Source organism: Glycine max, chromosome 5 (assembly GCF_000004515.6).
Source record: "Glycine max cultivar Williams 82 chromosome 5, Glycine_max_v4.0, whole genome shotgun sequence".
NCBI classification, from domain to species: domain Eukaryota; kingdom Viridiplantae; phylum Streptophyta; class Magnoliopsida; order Fabales; family Fabaceae; genus Glycine; species Glycine max.
Window position 1 is genome coordinate 5,370,965 of NC_038241.2, and position 21,646 is coordinate 5,392,610.

The following is a 21,646-nucleotide window of genomic DNA, read 5'->3' on the forward strand; positions in this document are numbered from 1 at the left end:
ATTCTTTTATCTCATTCTAAAGATATGAGCAAGGGTTCAAACTTGAACATGGCATATGTGAGACGTTGTCTTACTTTATAAGGATGAACCCTTTAAACTTATCTTTTTTATGTAACTTTATTTTTTAAAAATGGGCCTTTTAGTTTTTCTTTTTAATGAATAAGAGGACTAATTCCCAAAAAAAGAAGAAACCAGATACATTTCCTATGGGGCAAACCGGCAAAGTAACTCCTAACAACTATAACAGTAACAAGTCATGCTTAAGCACATATACACATCTCACTAGAGTGGAGTCTGGAGGGTTATGAAGGTGATGAAGACCTGAAGGAGAGGAATGTGCATATATAAGAAAGCCAATCTGCTCCTTACGTGTGAGGTTTTTTTTTTTATCTGGCTTCCCCGTGTCCGGCACACTTTCTCAATGTATTTGGATCGCCGACTAATTAAGAGATACCAAACCTAGCTATTTGCAAAAATAAAAAATTGTGGGTTATGTTCAATTGAATGTTCCTCCAAACACACCCTTAGTTACTTTTTATCAATATATTATTTAAAGCTACTCAAACGTGATTGTAAAAAAATGTCAACAATGAATGTTGATTATTATTATAAATCGTTAAAATTAAGAAAAATAAATATTTATGACCTTTTTAAAATAACTATTTAGTCACTCTTTTTAATTTTAATATAATTTACTATTTTCAAGAGAAAAGACTCATTATTATGAAAAATTTAAACAACGAATATTAACTATTATTAATGAATAATATTAAGAAAATAAATATATTTACTTTAAGTATTCAATAAATTTTAACTTTAATTGAATTAATTTAGTATTCTCACGTTCTTAAAATGGAAAACATCTAATTATTACGAAAAATTTGGACAATTAATATTGATTATTATTTAAACGGTTAATATCAGTTAACAAAAAAATATGTATAATTTTTCACATGCTAATATAATACCTAGGAATACTATCGTTAAATAATAGTTACTTGAACTTCCATTAAATAAATAATGAATGAATAAATATATCACATAATGATAGAGATAACAAAAAATAATTTTTACATTTTGAGAAATAAAAAATTATAATAATTAAAATTAAAATTTAAAACTCATTTCAGAGAAATTAAAAATTTATCTCTTTTTTTATCATTCATCTTTCAACCACTAAGAAGGAAAACACTTGTTTATTACTTGATTAGTTGATTTCCCATAAACTTTTTCTTAATATCATATAGCACTTCCTATACTTTTCGTTAAATGTGATCAAAGTAATTATGTTTTTCATATTGATTAATTTAGCCCTTAAACTTTGGAAAATATATAAATTTAATCACTTTTCTCTACGAATTCATCATTTTTTTAAAAGTTAGAAGAGACTAAATTCAGGTATTTTCTTAATATTTGAAAGCCAAATTCTACAATATGAAAATACATTAACCTTAACAATGTTTCACATAAATTAATAACACATTTTTTTTCTTCTTCTTCCAAGAGTAAAGTACTAAAACCTAAGCATGGCAAGCAGTGTCGGTTTCCTCCAACTCAATGCCTGCCTCAGCGAGCCTCTTGTCCTTGTACACATACCCCTTAGCACAAAACAAGTACGCCACCAAATTCACACCACTCAACAGAGCCAATAGCCAGTAGAAGTGATGCAATCTCCCATGGTTAAGATTGTCCGCGAGCCACGGCTCGCGGTGGCGGGTGGCTTTGTGCACCAAAGTCACCAACAAAGAACTAAGAAAAAACCCTAACGACAACGTGCTCAAGAACAAACCCGTGCTCATGGTCTTCATCCCTCTAGGGCATTCCCTCAGGAAGAAATCTAGTTGCCCTATGTACGTAAATGCCTCCCCCGACCCCACAAAGAAGAACTGTGCCATTCTTAGGCGTTTTATTTCAATGAGTGCTGCTGACACCATGGCGAAGATTGAGAACACTAACCCTACCCCAATGCGTTGCAGAGGGGTGAGCCCTTGTGGGTTGTGTGAGATTTTTTTGGCTATGGGGGTGATGACGCGGTCGTAGATGGGAACCGTTAGGAGGACGCTTCCTACGAAGAAGACGGTGAGCGACGCGGCGGGGATTTGGAAGGAGTTTCCGATGCGGCGGTCCATGGTGGTGGCTTGTTGGACTGAGAATGTGGTCATTTGGGCGTAGACTGTCCAGAACATGATGGTGGTGGCCCACACCGGGAGAATTCTTTGCACCATTTTGACCTCTTCCACGTCGGTTAGGGTTGAGAGATACCAATTCCTCTGCATTGTGATTTCTTCGCCGTCCATTTTTGGGTCCTTGATCGCTGCCTTGTCTAAGAAGCTGTTCTTCAACAAAGTTTGAAATTGATTAATTCTTGAACCAAATCAATAACAATAATAGTAAGTTAAGTATATACTGATATTTCCTAATTTGTCATATTATACAAACTGTTGCTGATATATATAGGAAAAAAAATACATAAACAAGTCATATCATTTTATGTATAATAGTGAGGAATTATAGGACAAAAAAAATCCGCTTGGTTTCAAACTTGTACAACTCAAAAGTCATGATTTTATTTGGTTTACACAATTAATAAATTATTCTGAAAATATAAAAGAAGATAAAAAGTACGAGATTATATAAAAAAAAATATAAGAGTATCCTCTGGTGTTAAGGGGATTGGATAGATAGAGGACATAATGTAATATTTTTCAAATAATTAAAATAGAAAAAATAGAAGGATAAAGAGTGTTATTGTAATATTTTAAAATCATTAAAATAGAAAAAATAGGAGAGTTTTAATTTTTATGTAATCTTATGAAACTTGAAAGAGCTAGAAGGATATACATAGACTAGAATAAATAAGAAAGTCACTTGGTCTAGTTTGCTAAATGATATAATTTTGCAGATTGAGTTTTTCAGTTGCAGGCTTGCAGCTCACATAGTTATAATTGCCCTATGATGAGTTGATGGTAAATGTCCACAACCAATAGTGTACCTAGGATCCTAAGTCTCAGTAGGAATAAATTATAAAAATTGAAACCAGATGATTCAAATATTTAAATATAAAAAATAAATACAAAGATATATAATTTTACTTATATTTTTTTGTAAAAACAATTACTAGTGAATTTAAAAAAAAAAAGAGGAGTACAAGTGCACGCAGAACATAGTGTAAGTCCGCCACTGTCCACGACATTCTTTTTATTGATCTGAATCCACATTAAGTATTAAAGTTTTAGAGATTATCGTGAGTGCAACTGCTACTTGAAACCATGTGTGGATGAATAATTAAGTTTTTGGAAGCTAGCAAAAAAAAAAAAAATTTGTGAGAGAAAGTTTGCATGTATATATAGGGTGCGACAGCCAAAGAATCTTTTCTTAAATTAGAAAGAGTTTTCTATTAGTAGTTCTTGTATGTGCACTGCAGTAGATCGATCAAGAATGCAATTACCAATTTACAACCAATATTGTAGGGCGTATACGTACACAAGCCACAAAGTTTGTTTTTGGTTAAAGACAAAAACCACGTACAAAGCTATGTCCGTGATAGAGGTAGCTGTGGCAAAGTGAGACAAAGGTGATGATGGGGCATATTTATAAAGAGAGAATAAATAGCTATAAAGTGGTATGAAGCAGGACAAATTGGGCGTGAGAGACAGCCTTTGCCACTGCTACATGTTCCCCTTCGCCTCGTGATTCCTCTCAGTTTTATTAGTCTTTTTAGAAATTATATCCGGCTATATAATTCATTTTAGATTTTATAAGAGTATAACAAAAAGGAATACCAGAGCTGCCCATTGTGGAAAATAATATTCCATTAGAAAATGTTTCATGGACACTTCATCACTAATAAATATCTAGAGGAAAATAAGATAGAAAAAAAATTATACATAATACTAGCTAGTATAATGTAATAAAAAAGGAAAAAAAATTAAGAAAACGTACTTCAAGGTGAGAGTATGTCCCTCTCAGTGAAGCAAAAAGACAAAAAAAAAATAGTTAGATTTAATTATATATTTTGTCTATTTAATTTATAATGTATATAATTTTAATTTCATAAGTTTTTAGAATAAATTAATTTATTATTTAAATGAGATTAATTCCTTCTTCAATTTTATTACTTAAAATATTTGGAATATTATTTTTCTACTGAAATAATAGTAGAAACGATGATACATTTAAAATTTAAAAATTAACAGTAATTTTTCTTATAAAATTTAAAGAATTTAGTAAAAATTGGGATTAAGATTTAAAGAAGAGAAAAATTTGAGTTTTTAATTATTTTAAGTAAAATTTGACATTTTTTTGGCGGACTTTAAGTAAATTTTTCTTAAAAAAGTATAATTGATTTAAGTTGTGAATATTTTATGTAGAAAATGAAAGTATTAAATAATAGAAAAGTGATAGAAAGACTTGATCGTAACCGTACATTAATTATATAATAAAAATTAAAAATTAATCAAGTCAAATTACCGAGAAAACAACTACATTTTAACTCAATAGAAAAAGCTTTATCTTATTTAGAAATCTTGCCTAACTAAAATTTAAATATAGGCAAGTGTGAGTCAATCAGTCAAATAAAAAAAGATACTTACTACGTTTCCCCCTTATTGAACAGATACTATATATAAACGGACAAACGGTGATATATCTTTCACCAAGGAATGAAGTAAATATATGAGAGATATTTAACAAGGATTTAATCACACTCGTGACATGTCTAACTTTGACTATTTGCTTTTAGTATATTATTTAAAGCAAACATGAAAGCCAGACATATCTTTACGTAATGTTAAACTTTCAGATCGTGGATGAAGTACATGACCAAAACAGTGAGCATAGGAACCGAAACAAGCTTAGTGACCGACTTTATGTTCCAATAATGAAGTGTTCAAGATCGACAATTTAGCACTTATTGAAAAGCTGAATTCCCACGATTAAATAATATGGGAGCCCACTCTCGAAGATAATTAAGCTCACTACGTACCGTGCACCATTACCACTACTGCTACTCTCTCTCATCTACCTAGTCCTCAACCATGGAGATTTAACTATTGTTTCAATTATTTATATATTCCTCTCAAACTAAAAGACCTTCTAAATGTTTTAATGTATCCTAAAACCCCACGCAATGATAATCTTTTGTCTTAGCAGCATCACAAGAGTTAGTTAGAATGGTTAGTTAGTTAGCTAGTATGGTTAGGTTTCTGTTGTAACCAACTATCAAGCATATTCCATCTTGTATAAATTCTCTGCTATCATTCAATAAAGCTTCGAGATGTTATTCTGATCATCTGATACATTCACGTTGCTCATTTATGCTATATGGCAATGAAGAGCTCTGTTGCGCACTCATCTTCTCTTTCATTCTCTTATCAAGTCTTGAATCATTCATCATGAATGAAACCACATTTAACAACATTGAAAGCTAACTATATCTGCATCCAAGTGAGAGCCCAGCCATTGCCCTTGTCTCTCCAGTTCTGCATGCAACAAACTATCATTCATGGAGTAGGTCTATGATCACTGCGTTAAGTGCCAAGAACAAACTGGAATTTGTGGATGGAAGCGCGCCTGAACCCTTGAAAACTGATAGAACGTATGGAGCGTGGCGTCGATGCAATAACATGGTTGTTTCTTGGATTGTTCATTTAGTTGCTACCTCTATCAGGCAAAGCGTGTTATGGATGGACAAAGCTGAGGAAATATGGCGTGATTTGAAGTCGCGATATTCACAGGGAGACCTTCTACGAATCTCCGATCTCCAACAGGAAGCATCAACGATGAAGCAAGGAGCACTCTCGGTCACAGAGTACTTTACCCGGCTGCGAGTCATATGGGATGAAATCGAAAACTTTAGACCAGACCCAGCTTGTTCATGCAATATCAGGTGTTCTTGTTCCGCGCTCACCATTATCGCACAACGAAAGCTTGAAGATCGTGCCATGCAATTCTTGCGTGGTTTGAATGAGCAGTATGGAAACATCAGATCGCATGTGCTTCTTATGGATCCTCTACCTGCAATTTCAAAGATTTTTTCATATGTGGTGCAACAAGAACGTCAACTATTAGGTAATGTTTCTTCGAACCTTAATCTAGAACCTAGAGATATATCCATCAATGCCGCAAAAGTTGTTTGTGATTTCTGCGGACGTACGGGTCACATGGAGAACGTCTGCTATAAGAAACACGGGATGCCACTCAACCACGATGGTAAGAACAGAAACAACAATGTGAGATATGGGAAAACGTGCACTCATTGTGGCAAGCTTGGACATACCATTTAAGTCTGCTACAAGAAACATGGGTACCCGCCGGGATACAAAGCTTTCAATGGAAGATCAAGCGTAAATAATGTGATAGCGGTAGAGGGGAAGGTCACAGATGATCAAGAACAACGTCATGAATCCCAAGAGATTATTAGCTTTTCTCCAGAGCAGTGCAAAGCCTTACTCGCTTTAATCCAACAGTCATCTGCAGGAAGCACAGCTTCTAACCACCCACAAACCAAACAGGTTGCCTCCATATCTTCTACTGATACAGTGACTAACCCAGGTATACCTTCTTCCCTTAGAACTCAAACATCTACCTCCTGGGTATTAGACTCAGGAGCCACAGATCACGTAACATGTTCCTTAAGTAACCTTCATTCTTTTAATCGAATCGAACCTATCATGGTGAAACTCCCAAACGGCCAGCATGTCTACGCCACCCATTCAGGGGTGGTGCATCTTTCGTCATTCATAACTTTACTAGATGTTCTCTATATACCCACATTTACCTTTAATCTAATCTCTATTTCCAAACTAGTATCCTCTACTAACTGCACTCTAATATTCTCTTCTACATCATGTACCTTGCAGGATACGAGCAATCGTGTGAAGATTGGTACAGTTGAAGTGAGACATGGCCTCTACCAACTCACGCCTGACCAAATAATTCCTAATACCATATGTTCCACTATCGTTCATCCTAAGTGTAATGTTGTTCCTATAGACCTTTGGCACTTTCGAATGGGCCATCCATCGTCTGAAAGACTACAATGTATGCAGTCCTACTACCCTATTTTGTGAAATAATAAGAGTTTTACATGCAATACCTGTCATTATGCAAAACACAGAAAACTACCCTTTCCTTCTAGCAAATCATATGCATTACATAGTTTTGATTTGTTGCATGTAGATATTTGGGGGCCGTGTTCGAAACCCTCCATGCATGGTCATCGATATTTTCTAACTATAGTTGATGATCACACGCGTTTCACATGGGTACATATCATGCATACAAAAGCTGAGACACGAAACATAATCATGAACTTCATTGCATCTGTTGAAACACAATTTGATAGTAAAGTCAAAATCATAAGAAGCGATAATGGCCCCGAGTTCCTCATGCATGATTTTTACGCTTCCAAAGGAATCATTCATCAAACGTCATGTGTCGAAACCCCTGAACAAAATGAGATCGTAGAACGTAAGCATCAGCATCTTCTTAATGTCACGTGTGCTCTTCTTTTTCAGGCAAGCTTACCACCCAGCTTTTGGGGTTATGCTTTGTCTCATGCTGCATATCTGATCAACTGCATACCCACTCCCTTTTTGCATAACATATCGCCTTATGAGAAACTTCATGGACACCCACGTGACATATCTAATCTTCGCGTGTTTGGCTGCTTGTGTTATATCAACACTCTTAAAGCACATTGTCAAAAGCTCGATCCCAGAGCGCATCCATGCATCTTCATTGGTTTTAAAACGCATACTAAGGGATATTTAGTCTACGATTTTCATTCGCATAGCATCAATTGTTCACGAAACGTCGTATTTTATGAGAATCATTTCCCACATTTCCCTGAAACATCATCTTTGAAATCCACTTTTACTATTCCAACTCCGGAGTCATTCTCCAGCGACCAATATGAACCACCAGTTGATATTATCATTACTATACGCAGAACCCAAAACGGTCCTACTCAAGATGAGCCTTCTTCTCCACACCTTCGTCGATCTACACGACAAAAACATGCACCAACTTATCTACAAGATTATCATCGAGGTCTCACTTCGTCTGCTACCAGTGCTTCCACTATTGCTCGTTATCCACTAAGCTCGGTCCTATCATACTCACGCCTTTCACCATCTCATCAACACTTTGTCATGACCATTTCCTCAAACATAGAACCTTCTTCCTATGCTGAAGCCTCTCGCCATGACTGCTGGATTAAGGCGATGCAGGCTGAGTTACATGCTTTGCAGGAAAACAAAACTTGGACTCTCACCAACCTTCCTCCTCACAAAACTGCTATAGGCTGTCGCTGGGTGTACAAAATCAAATACCATGCTGATGGGTCCATCGAAAGATATAAAGCGCGCTTAGTTGCAAAAGGTTATACGCAGATGGAAGGTTTAGATTACCTTGATACGTTCTCTCCAGTCGCGAAGCTTACCACTGTGCATCTTCTACTGGCATTAGCTGCTCTTCATCAATGGCATCTGCGACAACTTGACGTTAATAATGCCTTCCTCCATGGAGAACTCGCTGAAGAAGTGTACATGCAAATTCCTCCGGGGCTTTCGATCAAGGACCCTAACCTCGTCTGTCGTCTTCAGCGCTCTTTGTATGGGCTGAAACAAACTAGTAGGCAGTGGTTCACCAGGCTGTCGAGTTTTCTCATTTCCCATGGTTTTCGACAATCCACTTCTGACCACTCTCTTTTCCTACGATTCACTGATAATGTAACCACAGCTCTTTTGGTTTATGTTGATGACATCATCTTGACAGGTAACAACATTGACGAAATTCAAAGCATTACTGCACTTCTTGATCAAACATTCAAAATAAAGGATCTAGGGAACTTGAAATTTTTTCTCGGGCTTGAAATTGCTCGTACTGCACAAGGTATTCTCTATGTCAGCGCAAATATACCCTGGACATTCTTGCTGACTCAGGTATGCTTGGTTGTCGTCCACATTCTACTCCAATGGACTACTCAACAAAGCTACAAGCTACGTCGGGAACACCTCTACCAGTAGAAACTTCTTCTTCTTATCGAAGACTAGTTGGGAGACTTATTTATCACACCAACACACGTCCTGATATTACATACGCTGTTCAACAACTCAGTCAATACATGGCCAACCTTACTACCAGTCATCATCAAGCTGCATTTCGTATTTTACGCTACCTTAAGGGGACACCAGGATCGGGACTTTTCTTCGCAACCACAGGAACACATCAGCTTCAGGCTTTCAGCGATTCAGATTGGGCAGGGTGTCGGGATTCAAGACGCTCAATCACTGGGTTTTCTATATATTTCGGTTCTTCATTAATATCTTGGCAATCAAAGAAGCAATCTACGGTTTCCCGCAGTTCTTCAGAGGCTGAGTATCGTGCCCTAGCATCCGCCACTTGTGAGTTGCAATGGTTAACGTACCTTCTTCAAGACTTTCGTGTTTCCTTTATACAGCCAGCTACCCTCTACTGCGATAACCAATCAGCTATTCAAATCGCGAACAACCCAGTGTTTCATGAACGTACGAAGCATATCGAAATCGATTGCCACATTGTTCGAAACAAAATCAATTCAGGACTCATCAAGCTTCTTCCTATTTCTTCCTCGAACCAACTTGCCGACATCTTCACCAAGGCTTTGTCTCCGGCAGTTTTTCAAGGTCTTTGCAACAAGCTGGGAATGATGAATATACATTCCCAGCTTGCGGGGGGCTCTTAGCAGCATCACAAGAGTTAGTTAGAATGGTTAGTTAGTTAGCTAATATGGTTAGGTTTCTGTTGTAACCAACTATCAAGCATATTCCATCTTGTATAAATTCTCTGCTATCATTCAATAAAGCTTCGAGATGTTATTATGATCATCTGATACATTCACGTTGATACATTCACGTTGCTCATTTCTGCTATATGGCTGAATTTACTTCTAATATTTTGTGCTTTTACTTCTAACGTTAGCTAAGATAAGATACACGAATCTCTCCATTCTTGGAAAGGCGATGATAGAATATATGCTCACAAGATTGACCACTAAAATTCCTTCCGTGTAAAAAAACAAAAAGAAAATAGGTTATGCATTTATCATTCCAAAAACTAATTTTATATTATCATTTAAGTATAATTTATCATATGATAAATATATGATAAATTTATTTATTGAATTTCATAATAATTATTTTAAACATCACATCAATAATATATTTATAATCGAATAAAAATATAAAATTACTTTACATTTACGGTACATGACTATTAAACTAAAAAAAAAACATCCATTATTGGTAAAAAAGATAGTTGCAAACTAACAGACAATCAGAATTTATTTATTATATGATCCTAAAAATAATTATTATTTTATCAGTTTAAAAATAATTATTATAAAAATTAATCAAATCAATATACATAAAAATTTGAGATTGGATAAAAGTGCATTATTATCCCTACATGAATTATTTATTTCTAAAAGAGAGAGGAATTAATGCTATATAATAAATTTTCATCTCATTAAATGATTTGTATTTAGTTATTTATAAATCACTTAGTAATTTACATTTTTCTTTCTTTCTCTCTTTAAATATCATATAGCGTTGGATGTTGATGAATTATTTTCCTTATACAAATTGAGAGTGACAAGATATTAACTGGATCCTGGACAATTCGGTACTTGAGTTAAAATCTTTATGGAAGACAACTCATATTTATAATATGAGCATGTGGATATTTATTAAAGTGCATTGTTAAACAGTGAAATGATTACTTGAGGTGACACCAGCAGTACTGAGTCCACTGACGAAGAGTGTGTTATCATACTTAATTTTTGGGAATAGATTCAGATAATATAATGAGACATACTTAAATTTTGTCTATGTTCACGAAGAGTGTGTTAGTTAATAGTATAAAACATAGGAAAATTAAATAAATGAATGAATGAAAAATGACAAACTAAATGGAAAAACTATAAATATATTTTAATTTTATCTTAATGTATTAACTTTGTAAATAATTTTTTACATTATTATGATAAATTTTTTCATTTTTAATAAACTTAAATATATTTTTAGTGGCTCAAATTTAAGAGATATATCTTTTTTAGTTTTCCAAATTAAAATTTTCATTCTTATTTTATGAAATTTGTAAAATACTTTTTTTAGACCTTTTTGGCTATTTTTTACCGTTCAAGTGCATAATTTGTGACAAATTTTAATTATAGAAAGGGCTAATTTTATTTTTTTTGTAAATTTAAGAGATTAAAAATATAAATTTTAAATTGAGAGAGACTAAAAGAGATACTTCAGAGTTAGTTTTTGATTAGTTAAACTAAAATGTCTAAACACATTCAATTAATGATACGAGTGAATGAGTCATAGTGTGTGTGAAATATCATTAATTTCAGCTAAATAATTAGTATAACAAGGTGAGAAGCCATACCGAAACTGCTTGCTATGAGGCAACATCTGCTTGTTCTTTCTGAGACTTTCATCAGCCACATCATCCAAGTTGAACAACAAGGATGAATCAGAGGGCAATTCCAAGTGCCTCTTCCTCCAAGCCGCCACAAACACCATCGCAATCTGCGTCAAAGGGCTTCCCACCTGCACAGGAGATATAATGTTGGTTGAATGATTAAAAAAAATCGTAAATTTGATCCTTTTTATAAAAACTAACAAACTAATAATTAGGGTTTGTGGATAAAAAAATAAAAACCCTTCCCACCAGTCTCTTGTAGCGGTACCTCCTCGTGCTCGACAACAACACCAGAAGAGCCACCAGCATAGCACACACACTTATCCCGTATCCCCAGTACCTCCCTATGTGATCCTGAATGTACACAAGAACCGTCACCGCGGTCAGTGTCCCCAGGCTTATGAAGAACACGAACCAGTTGAAGAATTTCAGCATCTGCTTCTTCTCTCCCTTGTCCGAATCGTCGAACTGGTCCGTGCTGAAGCCTGAGACGCTGGATTTCAAGCCTCCAATGCCGAGGGATGTGGTGTAGAGGGCTATGTAGAGCACCATTAGCTGCATGTTGTTTGCTGACATGCAGCGTCTGGTGGCGTCTCTTATGCATTTTGGAGGGTGCAGGCTTGGGATTATTGTTGATATGGTCAATATTGTCACACCATGAAAACATATTTTGTAAAGATCTAAAAATAGAAATATTAACCAAACACATATAAAAAAAAAATGGAGGTTCATATCTATTTGTTAGGTTGTCCGAAATTTTAATGATTTGTCTGATGTATGACACATATTTAAGTATTATTAATTATTTATTATAAATTAAAACAATTGAATATATGTGATGTAAAAATTGAGATAATCGACTTTTAATAGTCCAAAACTACTTGATATCGGGTGATCTTAAGTATGGTCTTAAATTGCAATCGTGGTTACAGTGAGTGCAAAAATATTTATGTTGTGATTTGTGAGCAATTGTGGGAAAATAAAACTGATACATAATTCGACAAATGCTGTCGCGATGCAATTGCAATGAGTTAAAAAAATATCTTTACATTGTGACTGCAATTTAAACCTATGCTCTTGTGTATAAATGAAAAAATAAAGGGCTAAAGCTCTGCGTCGAATTGGATGCAAAATAAGATGAATCAAACTTATAGAAACTAAATGAACTGTTAAACGTTGCAATAATGTCTTACAGTGGCTTGAACGGTTGCGAAGATGGCAATAGTGAGGTATCTGTCAATCAGAGAATAAAGGCAATATTGAAAAATCTAGTAACTCATAATCCGTATATATATAATATTAGAAAGAGTACAGTAACAATGTTTTGTTTGAATAGAATAATTGAACATCTTGCTTTGGCTTTGTACGTTTTGAAAGTAATTAATAATAGATAATAGACAAGGGATCGAATGGTCACAAACCTGCCGATAAAAGTGTCAGCTACAAAACCACCGAACAAACAGAGCATTAAAGAGGTTCCCATGAAGTTGGTGACCGTGTTGGCAGAGTTAGCACTGCCCAAATGCATCGTACCCGTCAAATATGTCGCCAAATTCACGGCAACACCCATTGTCGTTAACCTCTCACATGCTTCCACTCCTGAAAATAGTACATCAAAGACAACCAAAGGAAACAAATTAACAACCTATGTGAATAACACTGTCTTTGCTTCTCACAGATACAAGGATCTATGCTGGGACGAGAAGAGTAAATCTTAATCATATAACTAAAAAAAAAGTGAATGGTTAAGATTACAATAATTTAATTAAAATAATTTTGACTATTTATATATGATATGATTTGTATCTAGAGACAAAAAATCATGGCCGCGGCGGTCCAGCCACCGGTTTTGGACCTCTCTGCTGGGCGACCTTTGTAGTCGCAGGCATCTGGGATGGTTTTCCCTGGTGTTTGAGGGAGAGTGTTCATCAGAGGAAGGGATATGAATGGTGTGAACTAAAATGCTAGTGATTAGGTATGCATGCCACAACGAGGGGGTTGAGGTTTTCATATAGTTTCTATATTTTAACGTGAAATAATTGTACCTATGTTTAATATTTATATATAATTACGTTAGTTTTTTTTATAAAAATGTATTAAAAAGAGTGATAAAGAATATGCTTTTAGCATTATTTTATAGTATTTTATTTATATAAGTATTTTACAAATAGAAAATGATGTATGAATACTATTATGACACTCAATAATTAGAGAGAGAAAGAGGAATATATATATATATATATATATATATATATATATATATATATGATATATTGTAGTAGAAAAAGGGGAGTGAAGGAAAATAATGTGTTGACATGGGATAATGGAGAGTGTTTTTAACCTAAAATAATAGCATTTCAAGATGCTCCATCAACGATGATTTCCAAAAATTCATCGTAGAAGAAAATGCGATGCCAATATTATAATTAAAATGAAATATGCGATGTGAGGTTTAACAAAATTGTCGTGATTGACTATGTTTAATGAGATTTTTTTGTTTACGAAAATTGTTGTGGTCTTTTCGAGTTCAATGACGGTTATTGTAAAACCGTCATAAAAATACATGGATGAGGTCACTACTCAAACCTCTAGGTCTCTCTCAGCCTCTCACTACTTAGCCTCTAGGTCTCTCTCTCTCAGCCTCTCGCGCTCTTCACAAATCATTTGTTGCCGTCGTGGTGTCACCTCTGTTGTGGTGTCTCTGCCATGCTGCTAGTTCCGTGCCTCTGTCCTACATGCCAGAGTTCCTCTCTCTCGTGCTCTCTCTATGTCCTCTGTCCTTCGTGCCAGAGAACCTATATCTTCAATTCCTTACTTCAAAACCCGATACCAAGGACTTGTATGTAGTTACAAAATCCATTATCAAGCACTTTTTATATCCAAATTATATCGTGAATACCAAATTCCTTTCATTAGCTAAAGTTCTGAGTTAGTCATATACCAAGGGAACTCATGGAGGTATGTGGAGAAGAAAAAAGTTTGATTTAGATGGAACTAAGGATGATAAAGACTTCCCCTGGTGGTGTTTGGACTCTGTATTGAATAATCGATACCTAGCTTCTAGAGAAAATGTGAAGTAATTAACGTTTTGCCTTCCTGTACACTCTCATTGTTTGGTGGAACCCATGGTTGTAGTAGCAAGGAAGAAAACTAGTTTGAACTTACATTTATTATGAGCATGGTTGGCTGATTTCCTTTTTTTTTTTAATCTCCTCTTTTTCTTGCTAAAATCCATTATCGTAGGCTTATTCTGATGTTTGAACTTGACTCTGGATAGTCATATACATGATGGTACTTTAACTATGAGGTTTGGACTGAATGCATCATGCCTTGTGATTGGCATTTAGTTCTTGTTATTATCAACATAATATTATCTTTGGTCTTAAGAAAAAAAAAACTATGAAAACTTGGCGTTTTGGTTGGAGGTTCATTCATTCTGAACATTCTCTATATAAGTTAGGAATCTTCATCATATTAATGCACAGAAATATGTTAAAATTAATTTACTTTTTGCATCAAGGAAATGTTGTGAAGGGTCTAAAATAATTTCCATGTTTAAGAGTAAATCTAATTCCATTTGTGCTTGCCTCCCTTTTATGTGTTATAAAATATTTCATGCCAATTTGATAGTCATGTAAAGATTTTATACTTCTAAGAAATTAGTGATCAAATTCATGTAATGATCATGCTCTAGCTATCAACCTTTATCCTTTTCATTTGTATGAGACATTGATTAGGTTCCTTATGTTTGAATTTGCTACCAGTGCTTTAATATTTACAAGTGTATTACTTAATTTTATGCACGAGGAGGTATTTGACCACTTTTTATTTTGCTATTATATGGATAAGATGTTATAAATCTGTAACACCATAAGTCTATAACAAAGTCTAGCCATAATAAGTCTGTAACACCGGAAGTCTATAACAAGGAGATTTTTTCTACCCTGCAGAGTTTTTCTACGCTTCAACTTTTTAAGGTTATCAGGGTACTCTGGTTCAAAATGGTTGGGAAGATAGTTCTTAAGACTTCCACATTTCCTGTATCTTGAAATTGACAAATGATATGTGTGGCACAATTGCCTCTGCCACATCAGTTGATAAATGATAACATATGCCGTTCTTAAAAATGCAATCTTTATTTGGCTTAGTTTAAGAATTTGAGTAGAAATGGTTATATAAAAAAATTATACTTGTTGAATGAAAATTGTTGGTTTTCCTTCCTGCTCAAATTTATCGAATTTGAAGCATCAAATTTAAAAATAATACAAAAATGAGCATATTCTTTTAACTTAATATTGGCCCACTTTATGAATTTACCACTTGGGTATATATGACTAGGGTGAAATTTGAGTTCATGTCAAAGGTTTATTTATAGTGAACGAGAAAAGTCTGGTAGGCTTGAATCATATCAGAATTGGTCTTGGTATAGAGCTATGGTGAATTTTGAATTTGTAGATTGGAGAAAGGTATATTGACCAGAGGAATTGACTTTGATGATGTTTACTCGGCTGTTTGATGGCAAGACCATTACGAAAGCTGCATAAGCTTCGTTGTAAAGTAATTTGTTGCCATGATGCTGAATGTGAGGCATTTATATCTGGTCTAAGGTTCTCTACATGCATAATATGTTACATGGAAAGATTATGCTATTATCTTATCATACTAAGATATATATGTAGAAAAATTGCTTTTAAATCTTCATGTTTTTAAATATTTTTTAAACAAAAAATAACATATTTTAAGATGATATAAAAATGATATACTAAGATATTTATTTTTCACTATAGTGAATAAAAAATGGTTAAAAATCATTGTAAAAAATGTTAAAAAAATCATATTTAAAAAACTTTTTGTAGTAATGATTTGAGATGTCCTCATAAGCATACCCTTTACAAATACATTCTCAATAGGACAAAAGACAATTAAGTTATTTCATTCTTATCGTACAAAAGATATTTTCTTTTCATATGCGCCGATGGAATGGGCTGCACATGACTAGGATTTCTATTAAAATGTTCATCTAGCCTATGACTAACCAATCCTTTGTAAGAATTATATGACAAATTGAAACACTCATGTGCCGCAAGGATAAAATTAATGATAATTTCGTATGAATACAGTCTACACTTTGGCATCAGCTAAATCCCTCCATTAGAAGAGTGTACAAAAATGTTGGCATCAGCTAAATCCCTCCATTAGAAGAGTGTACAAAAATGTTAAGTTAAACATAACATCTTAAAACCTTGCGCGAGAGTGTGAATTAAGATTTTGTTTTCCTCCTTTCATTAGGCTCAACAAATTGGCCTAAGTTATTGAATTGTCTCTTTTTACCAACTAACCAAGTAGATGTTAGAGACTTATAAAGCCAAGTTCATGAAAGAAATAGAGACTTGTATCAGAGTTAGATTTCAACCAATTTTACAAGGCAACATCTTAGTACAAAGTTGCAAGTACAAGGGGTTATTTGTCATTCAAGTCCCGCCAAAGGTTTAAAATAGGAATGCTTTGATTAGCTTGTTGGTTGAAGTGGCATGTACAAGTAGTCATTCTCTGTCCTTTATAATAATGTCATGGGTTATTTATTAAGAAGGGGGTAGGGGATTTGCCCACTATGTGTTGTTTTCATGTTTTCAATTGTTGGCATGCTGTGCTTTGATTTGTGGGGTTGTACCGTTTTTGTGAACGTTGTATCTTGTGCCTCCCTGCGTCTAATCTTAGCACATTTATTTTCAGCATCATTTATTTAATTCGTAAGTTAAATAAATTCACAACCTTACATGTTGGTTCGTTTATAATTAATTTTTAAAAAGTAATACTACCTAACATGAAAGAAATAATTATATTGTTAAATATTAAAAGAAAACATTAAAAACTATAAAAACAAAAATTTAAATTAATTTCACATCACTGCTAAAGTACCATTTTTTTCAAAGCTTGGAGTTAATGACTTCGGATTTTGTGATCTTGAAGCTGAATAATATTATTAGAAACTTAGATGTTTAACTTTGCTTTAATATTAGAATTATAATCTTGAATTAGTTAGGACCATTTTAGATTGGAAACTTAGGTTTAATGTGATCGAATTTGAATGTTATTAACTTATAGTGTATAGTTTTTACAGAAATATTTCAAAATGAAAAAGAACCTGCCCATGTAATCATATCATCATTATGGGAGCTCTCGAAGTTAAAAACCTCAAATTATAGATTCTACGACCAATTATATCATATCATCATTATGGGAGCTCTCGAACATATAATGAACGCTTTATGTCACAATCTGATTTTGACTGTGATTATAGTATAGATTACAATATATCGTATTTCGATAAAAGTGGAAATGATTATTTTGGTTTATGAACATGTAAATTAATGATAATTTAATTTTTGAAAGAATGAAAATTGTGATTAAATTTTTAATTGGTAAAGTGTGTAACAATTATATTTTATATGTATATAATTTAATATTAAATTGGTTCATGAATTTTATAATTAAATGTTAAATTTGTTTTTAAATTTATGAGTATGACAAAGTTATCATATTTTTTTACATATTTATAAATTAAATCAGATTTTTTTTCTTTCAAAAATTAAATTATCGTCAATTTATATAATAATAAAATAGTCCCACAAATTTAAGGGGACAAAAATATCTTACCTTTTATATATTTTATCAACAAAATCAAATTTTTTATTGCTTCAGGGATTAAATTATTACTGATAGACATTCAAAACGGTTGTTTATTCTTAAATAAAAGTAGTCCTACCTAAAATAATAAATATAATATTAATTTATTAAAAAAATCTTATATTTCAAAGAAATTTCTATAGAAATTTTTGTAAAATCTCTCTTTGAAATATCAACAATCCAAAATAATATAAACCTTTACATAATAAAAACATTACAATTCTAAGAAGAACAAGGCCTCACATAGGCCAAATAGGACTAAATCTAACAAATTTATGGTATGCAATGTAGTCTTCCAAAAGTCATGACTCAAGTGGTTAAAGGAGGGAGACACAAACTAAGTTTTATCATGCTTATGTTGTTAAGAATCGGAAGAGGGAGGGGATTTCACGCCTTTAGTTTGACGGGGTTCAAGTGGAACAGGTGCAGGAGTTGAAAGAGAAGGTTAAGATTAACTATAGGCATTTTACATGTTTTAATTGGCAGAGATCACAACTTGGGTCGTCGCTAAAGCTTGAACAACTTTCAGAAGCATATAGTGATTACTTGGTGGCTCCATTTTTGGAAGTGGAGAGTAAGGAAACAATGTGGGGTTGTAAGAGATATGAGAATCAAGGACCAAATGGCATGTCCTTTACCTATATTAAGGAATTATTGGATGCTGCCAAATATTATTTTGTGGCTTTTTTGGAGGAAATACTGGTACATGGCTCAAATAATTCTTTTATTGTTATGGTGCCTAAAATAGACAATCCATAGTTTGTAGGGGAGTTTAGGCCAATTTTGCTATTTGGTTGTATGCAAGGTACTTGTTAAATTATTAGCAAATAGACTACGAAAGGTGATATCTTTATGTCAATAAGCTTTTGTGAAAGGCCAACATATTCTAGATAGCGTCCTTATTACTAATGAGTTGATGGATGAAGCGAAAAGAGATAAAGAGACTCTTCTATTTAAAGTGGATTTTAAAAAGCTTATGATTCTATATGTTGTTGGTCAGAATGGAGTTTCCAGAGAAATAGAGGTCATGGATTCAAGAATGTGTTTCTACAACTTTGGTGTTGATTCTAGCTAGTTAATGGCAACCCAACAGATGAAGTCAAAATGTGTAGAGGGCAAAGGCAAAGGGATCCATTTTCTCCATTCCTTTTTCTCATTGTTGTTAAAAATCCAAGTGTGATGGTTGGTGAGGCAATATACAAATAAGAAATTTTTATGGGTACAAATTGGACACCATCGGACAAAGTATCAAACACCTTCAATTTGCATATACTCTTATAATCGGGGAGATTAGCTTTAAAAACATTTATGCAATTAAGGCTTTATTATAACTGTTTGAGGCAATGCTTAAAAAGTGAATTTTCTCAAAAGTAAATTGATGAGTGTCCATGTACATGAGCATGGTTGATAGAAGCAACATGCTTTCTAAATTGTAAAGTTGGGGAGTTTCCTTTTGTCTTCCTTGGTATACCAATTAGAGTTAATCATAGAAAGATAGCTACTTGAAAATTGATGATGGCTGAAAAAGTGAGGAAAGGACTTGTTTATTGGAGTATATTAGACAAACATCCTTGGGAGTTAGAATTGTGCTTTTAAAATCAGTCTTGACGTGGTTGTTAATTTAATTTTTTTATTTTTTTTCAAGGGCCTGATAGTAATGCTGCTGCTACGCACGTGCCACATTCCCATGCTGACAACGGACCTACACGTAGCTCTGCACGCACTCACACGAGGCCAACATACCTGAACGATTACACATAATGTCGTTAGCCTTGTTTGGTGCTAGGGGACAACATCTTTTTCGTTGTAACAGAATGGGATATTATTTCCTTATCGCTATCATAATCCTCATGTATAAATATAGTAGTGCATGAATGAAATAAGCAGAGATATTCAGCCAAGTTAATTTCTTCCCGCTTTAGACTTAGCTTGTAGTGACTTCTATCATTTGGTTCGACCTGCCCACCACAACCAGCAACCACCATGCCTAATCACAATACCCGCCAATCCACCCTTGAATGCCTGGAGGAAGCTGTCGCTAAGCTTATGCAGGCTCAAGCCACCCTTATCCAAGACCATGCTTCCTTAGCCCAGACCCAAACTTCCATGAACCTGAAAATGGATTCCATGCTCGAACATCTCGCCACCCTCTCCATTCAACCAGCTTCACCGCATACCCACCCATCCCCAGCGCCCACACCCTCACCACTTTCATACAAACCTCATATGAAGCTTGATGTACCCTAATTTGACGGCCAAGATCCTCTTGGCTGGATTTTTAAAATATGCCAGTTCTTCGATTATCAGGGCCTGTCGGACCATGAATGGATAATAGTAGCTTCGTTTTATATGGATGGCCCTACTTTGTCATGGTACCAATGGATGACCCACAATGGGTTCATCGCGTCGTGACTTACTCTATTACAAGCTTTGGAGTCACGATTTGCACCCACCTTTTACGATGACCCTAAGGGAGCCCTCTTCAAGCTTCAGCAGCGCGGATCTGTGAATGACTATCTCACAGAGTTCGAACGTCTAGCGAATTGAATCATCGGCCTCTCTCCCACGGTGTTGCTTAGTTGTTTCATCTCGGGACTATACCCGGACCTCCGCCGGGAAGTTCAAGCGCTACAACCCATGTCTATCCCATAGGCAGTCGCCCTTGCTAAGTTACAGGAAGAAAAACTCCAGGACCGACGTTGTCCTTCTCGCGCTAACTCCACTGTTTTTCATCCATCTCCGGCGAGCTCAGCACCACCATCTCCGACCATCACATCCACAGTCTCACCTCCACTTCGCCCACCGATTAAGCGTCTTTCCGCTGAAGAACTGGAAGTCCGTCGGGACAAAGGGTTGTGCTACCATTGTGACGAGAAATGGATTCTCGGTCACCGTTGTCGCCCTCGCCTCCATTTACTCATCGCAGATGACGATGACGAGGAGTGTTCTGAGGTTTCCTCCCCATTGACCTCACCCTTCATTGATCACATTGCTTCCCCCGTCCCACTCACGACCCCCCAGATTAGCCTCAACGCCTTGGCGGAAATGCCGGCACCGGAGACATTTCGCATTTACGGCAACATTGCCCATCATCAGGTGATTATACTTGTGGATGGTGGTAGCACCCACAACTTTATCCAAGCTCGCCTCGTTGCCTTTTTGCATCTTCCCCCAAGTACCCGAGCCAACAATGCGAGTGATGATTGGCAATGGAAACACCATCGACTGCGACAAGAAATGCCCTAAAGTACCAATTATTATTCAGGGGTACACTTTTTCTGTTGATTTGTTTCGGCTGCCTATAGGAGGTGCAGATATGGTGCTCGGCGTTCAGTGGCTCAAGCAGCTGAGTCCGCTTAGGACCGATTATTCATTGTTGACGATGACATTTACGTACAACGACATGCTCATTTCTCTCCACGCCAATGTTCCCATGCACCCCAGCCCAGCCTCAGCCCAACAAGTTCGACGTTTGGCCCAAACCAATAGT

At 35.0% G+C, this 21,646-nt stretch overlaps 1 protein-coding gene across 1 annotated transcript; it reads right to left on the minus strand.

Moving 5' to 3' along the window:
• Positions 1–1,520: 1,520 nt before the first annotated feature.
• On the minus strand, positions 1,521–13,398 carry LOC100795700 (protein NRT1/ PTR FAMILY 6.3). The gene is given in 6 exon segments (XM_026128650.2): positions 1,521–2,331; positions 11,434–11,597; positions 11,719–12,127; positions 12,664–12,702; positions 12,891–13,068; positions 13,284–13,398. Coding segments are annotated over 6 exon segments (1,716 nt in total).
• Between the last annotated feature and the right edge of the window lie 8,248 nt (positions 13,399–21,646).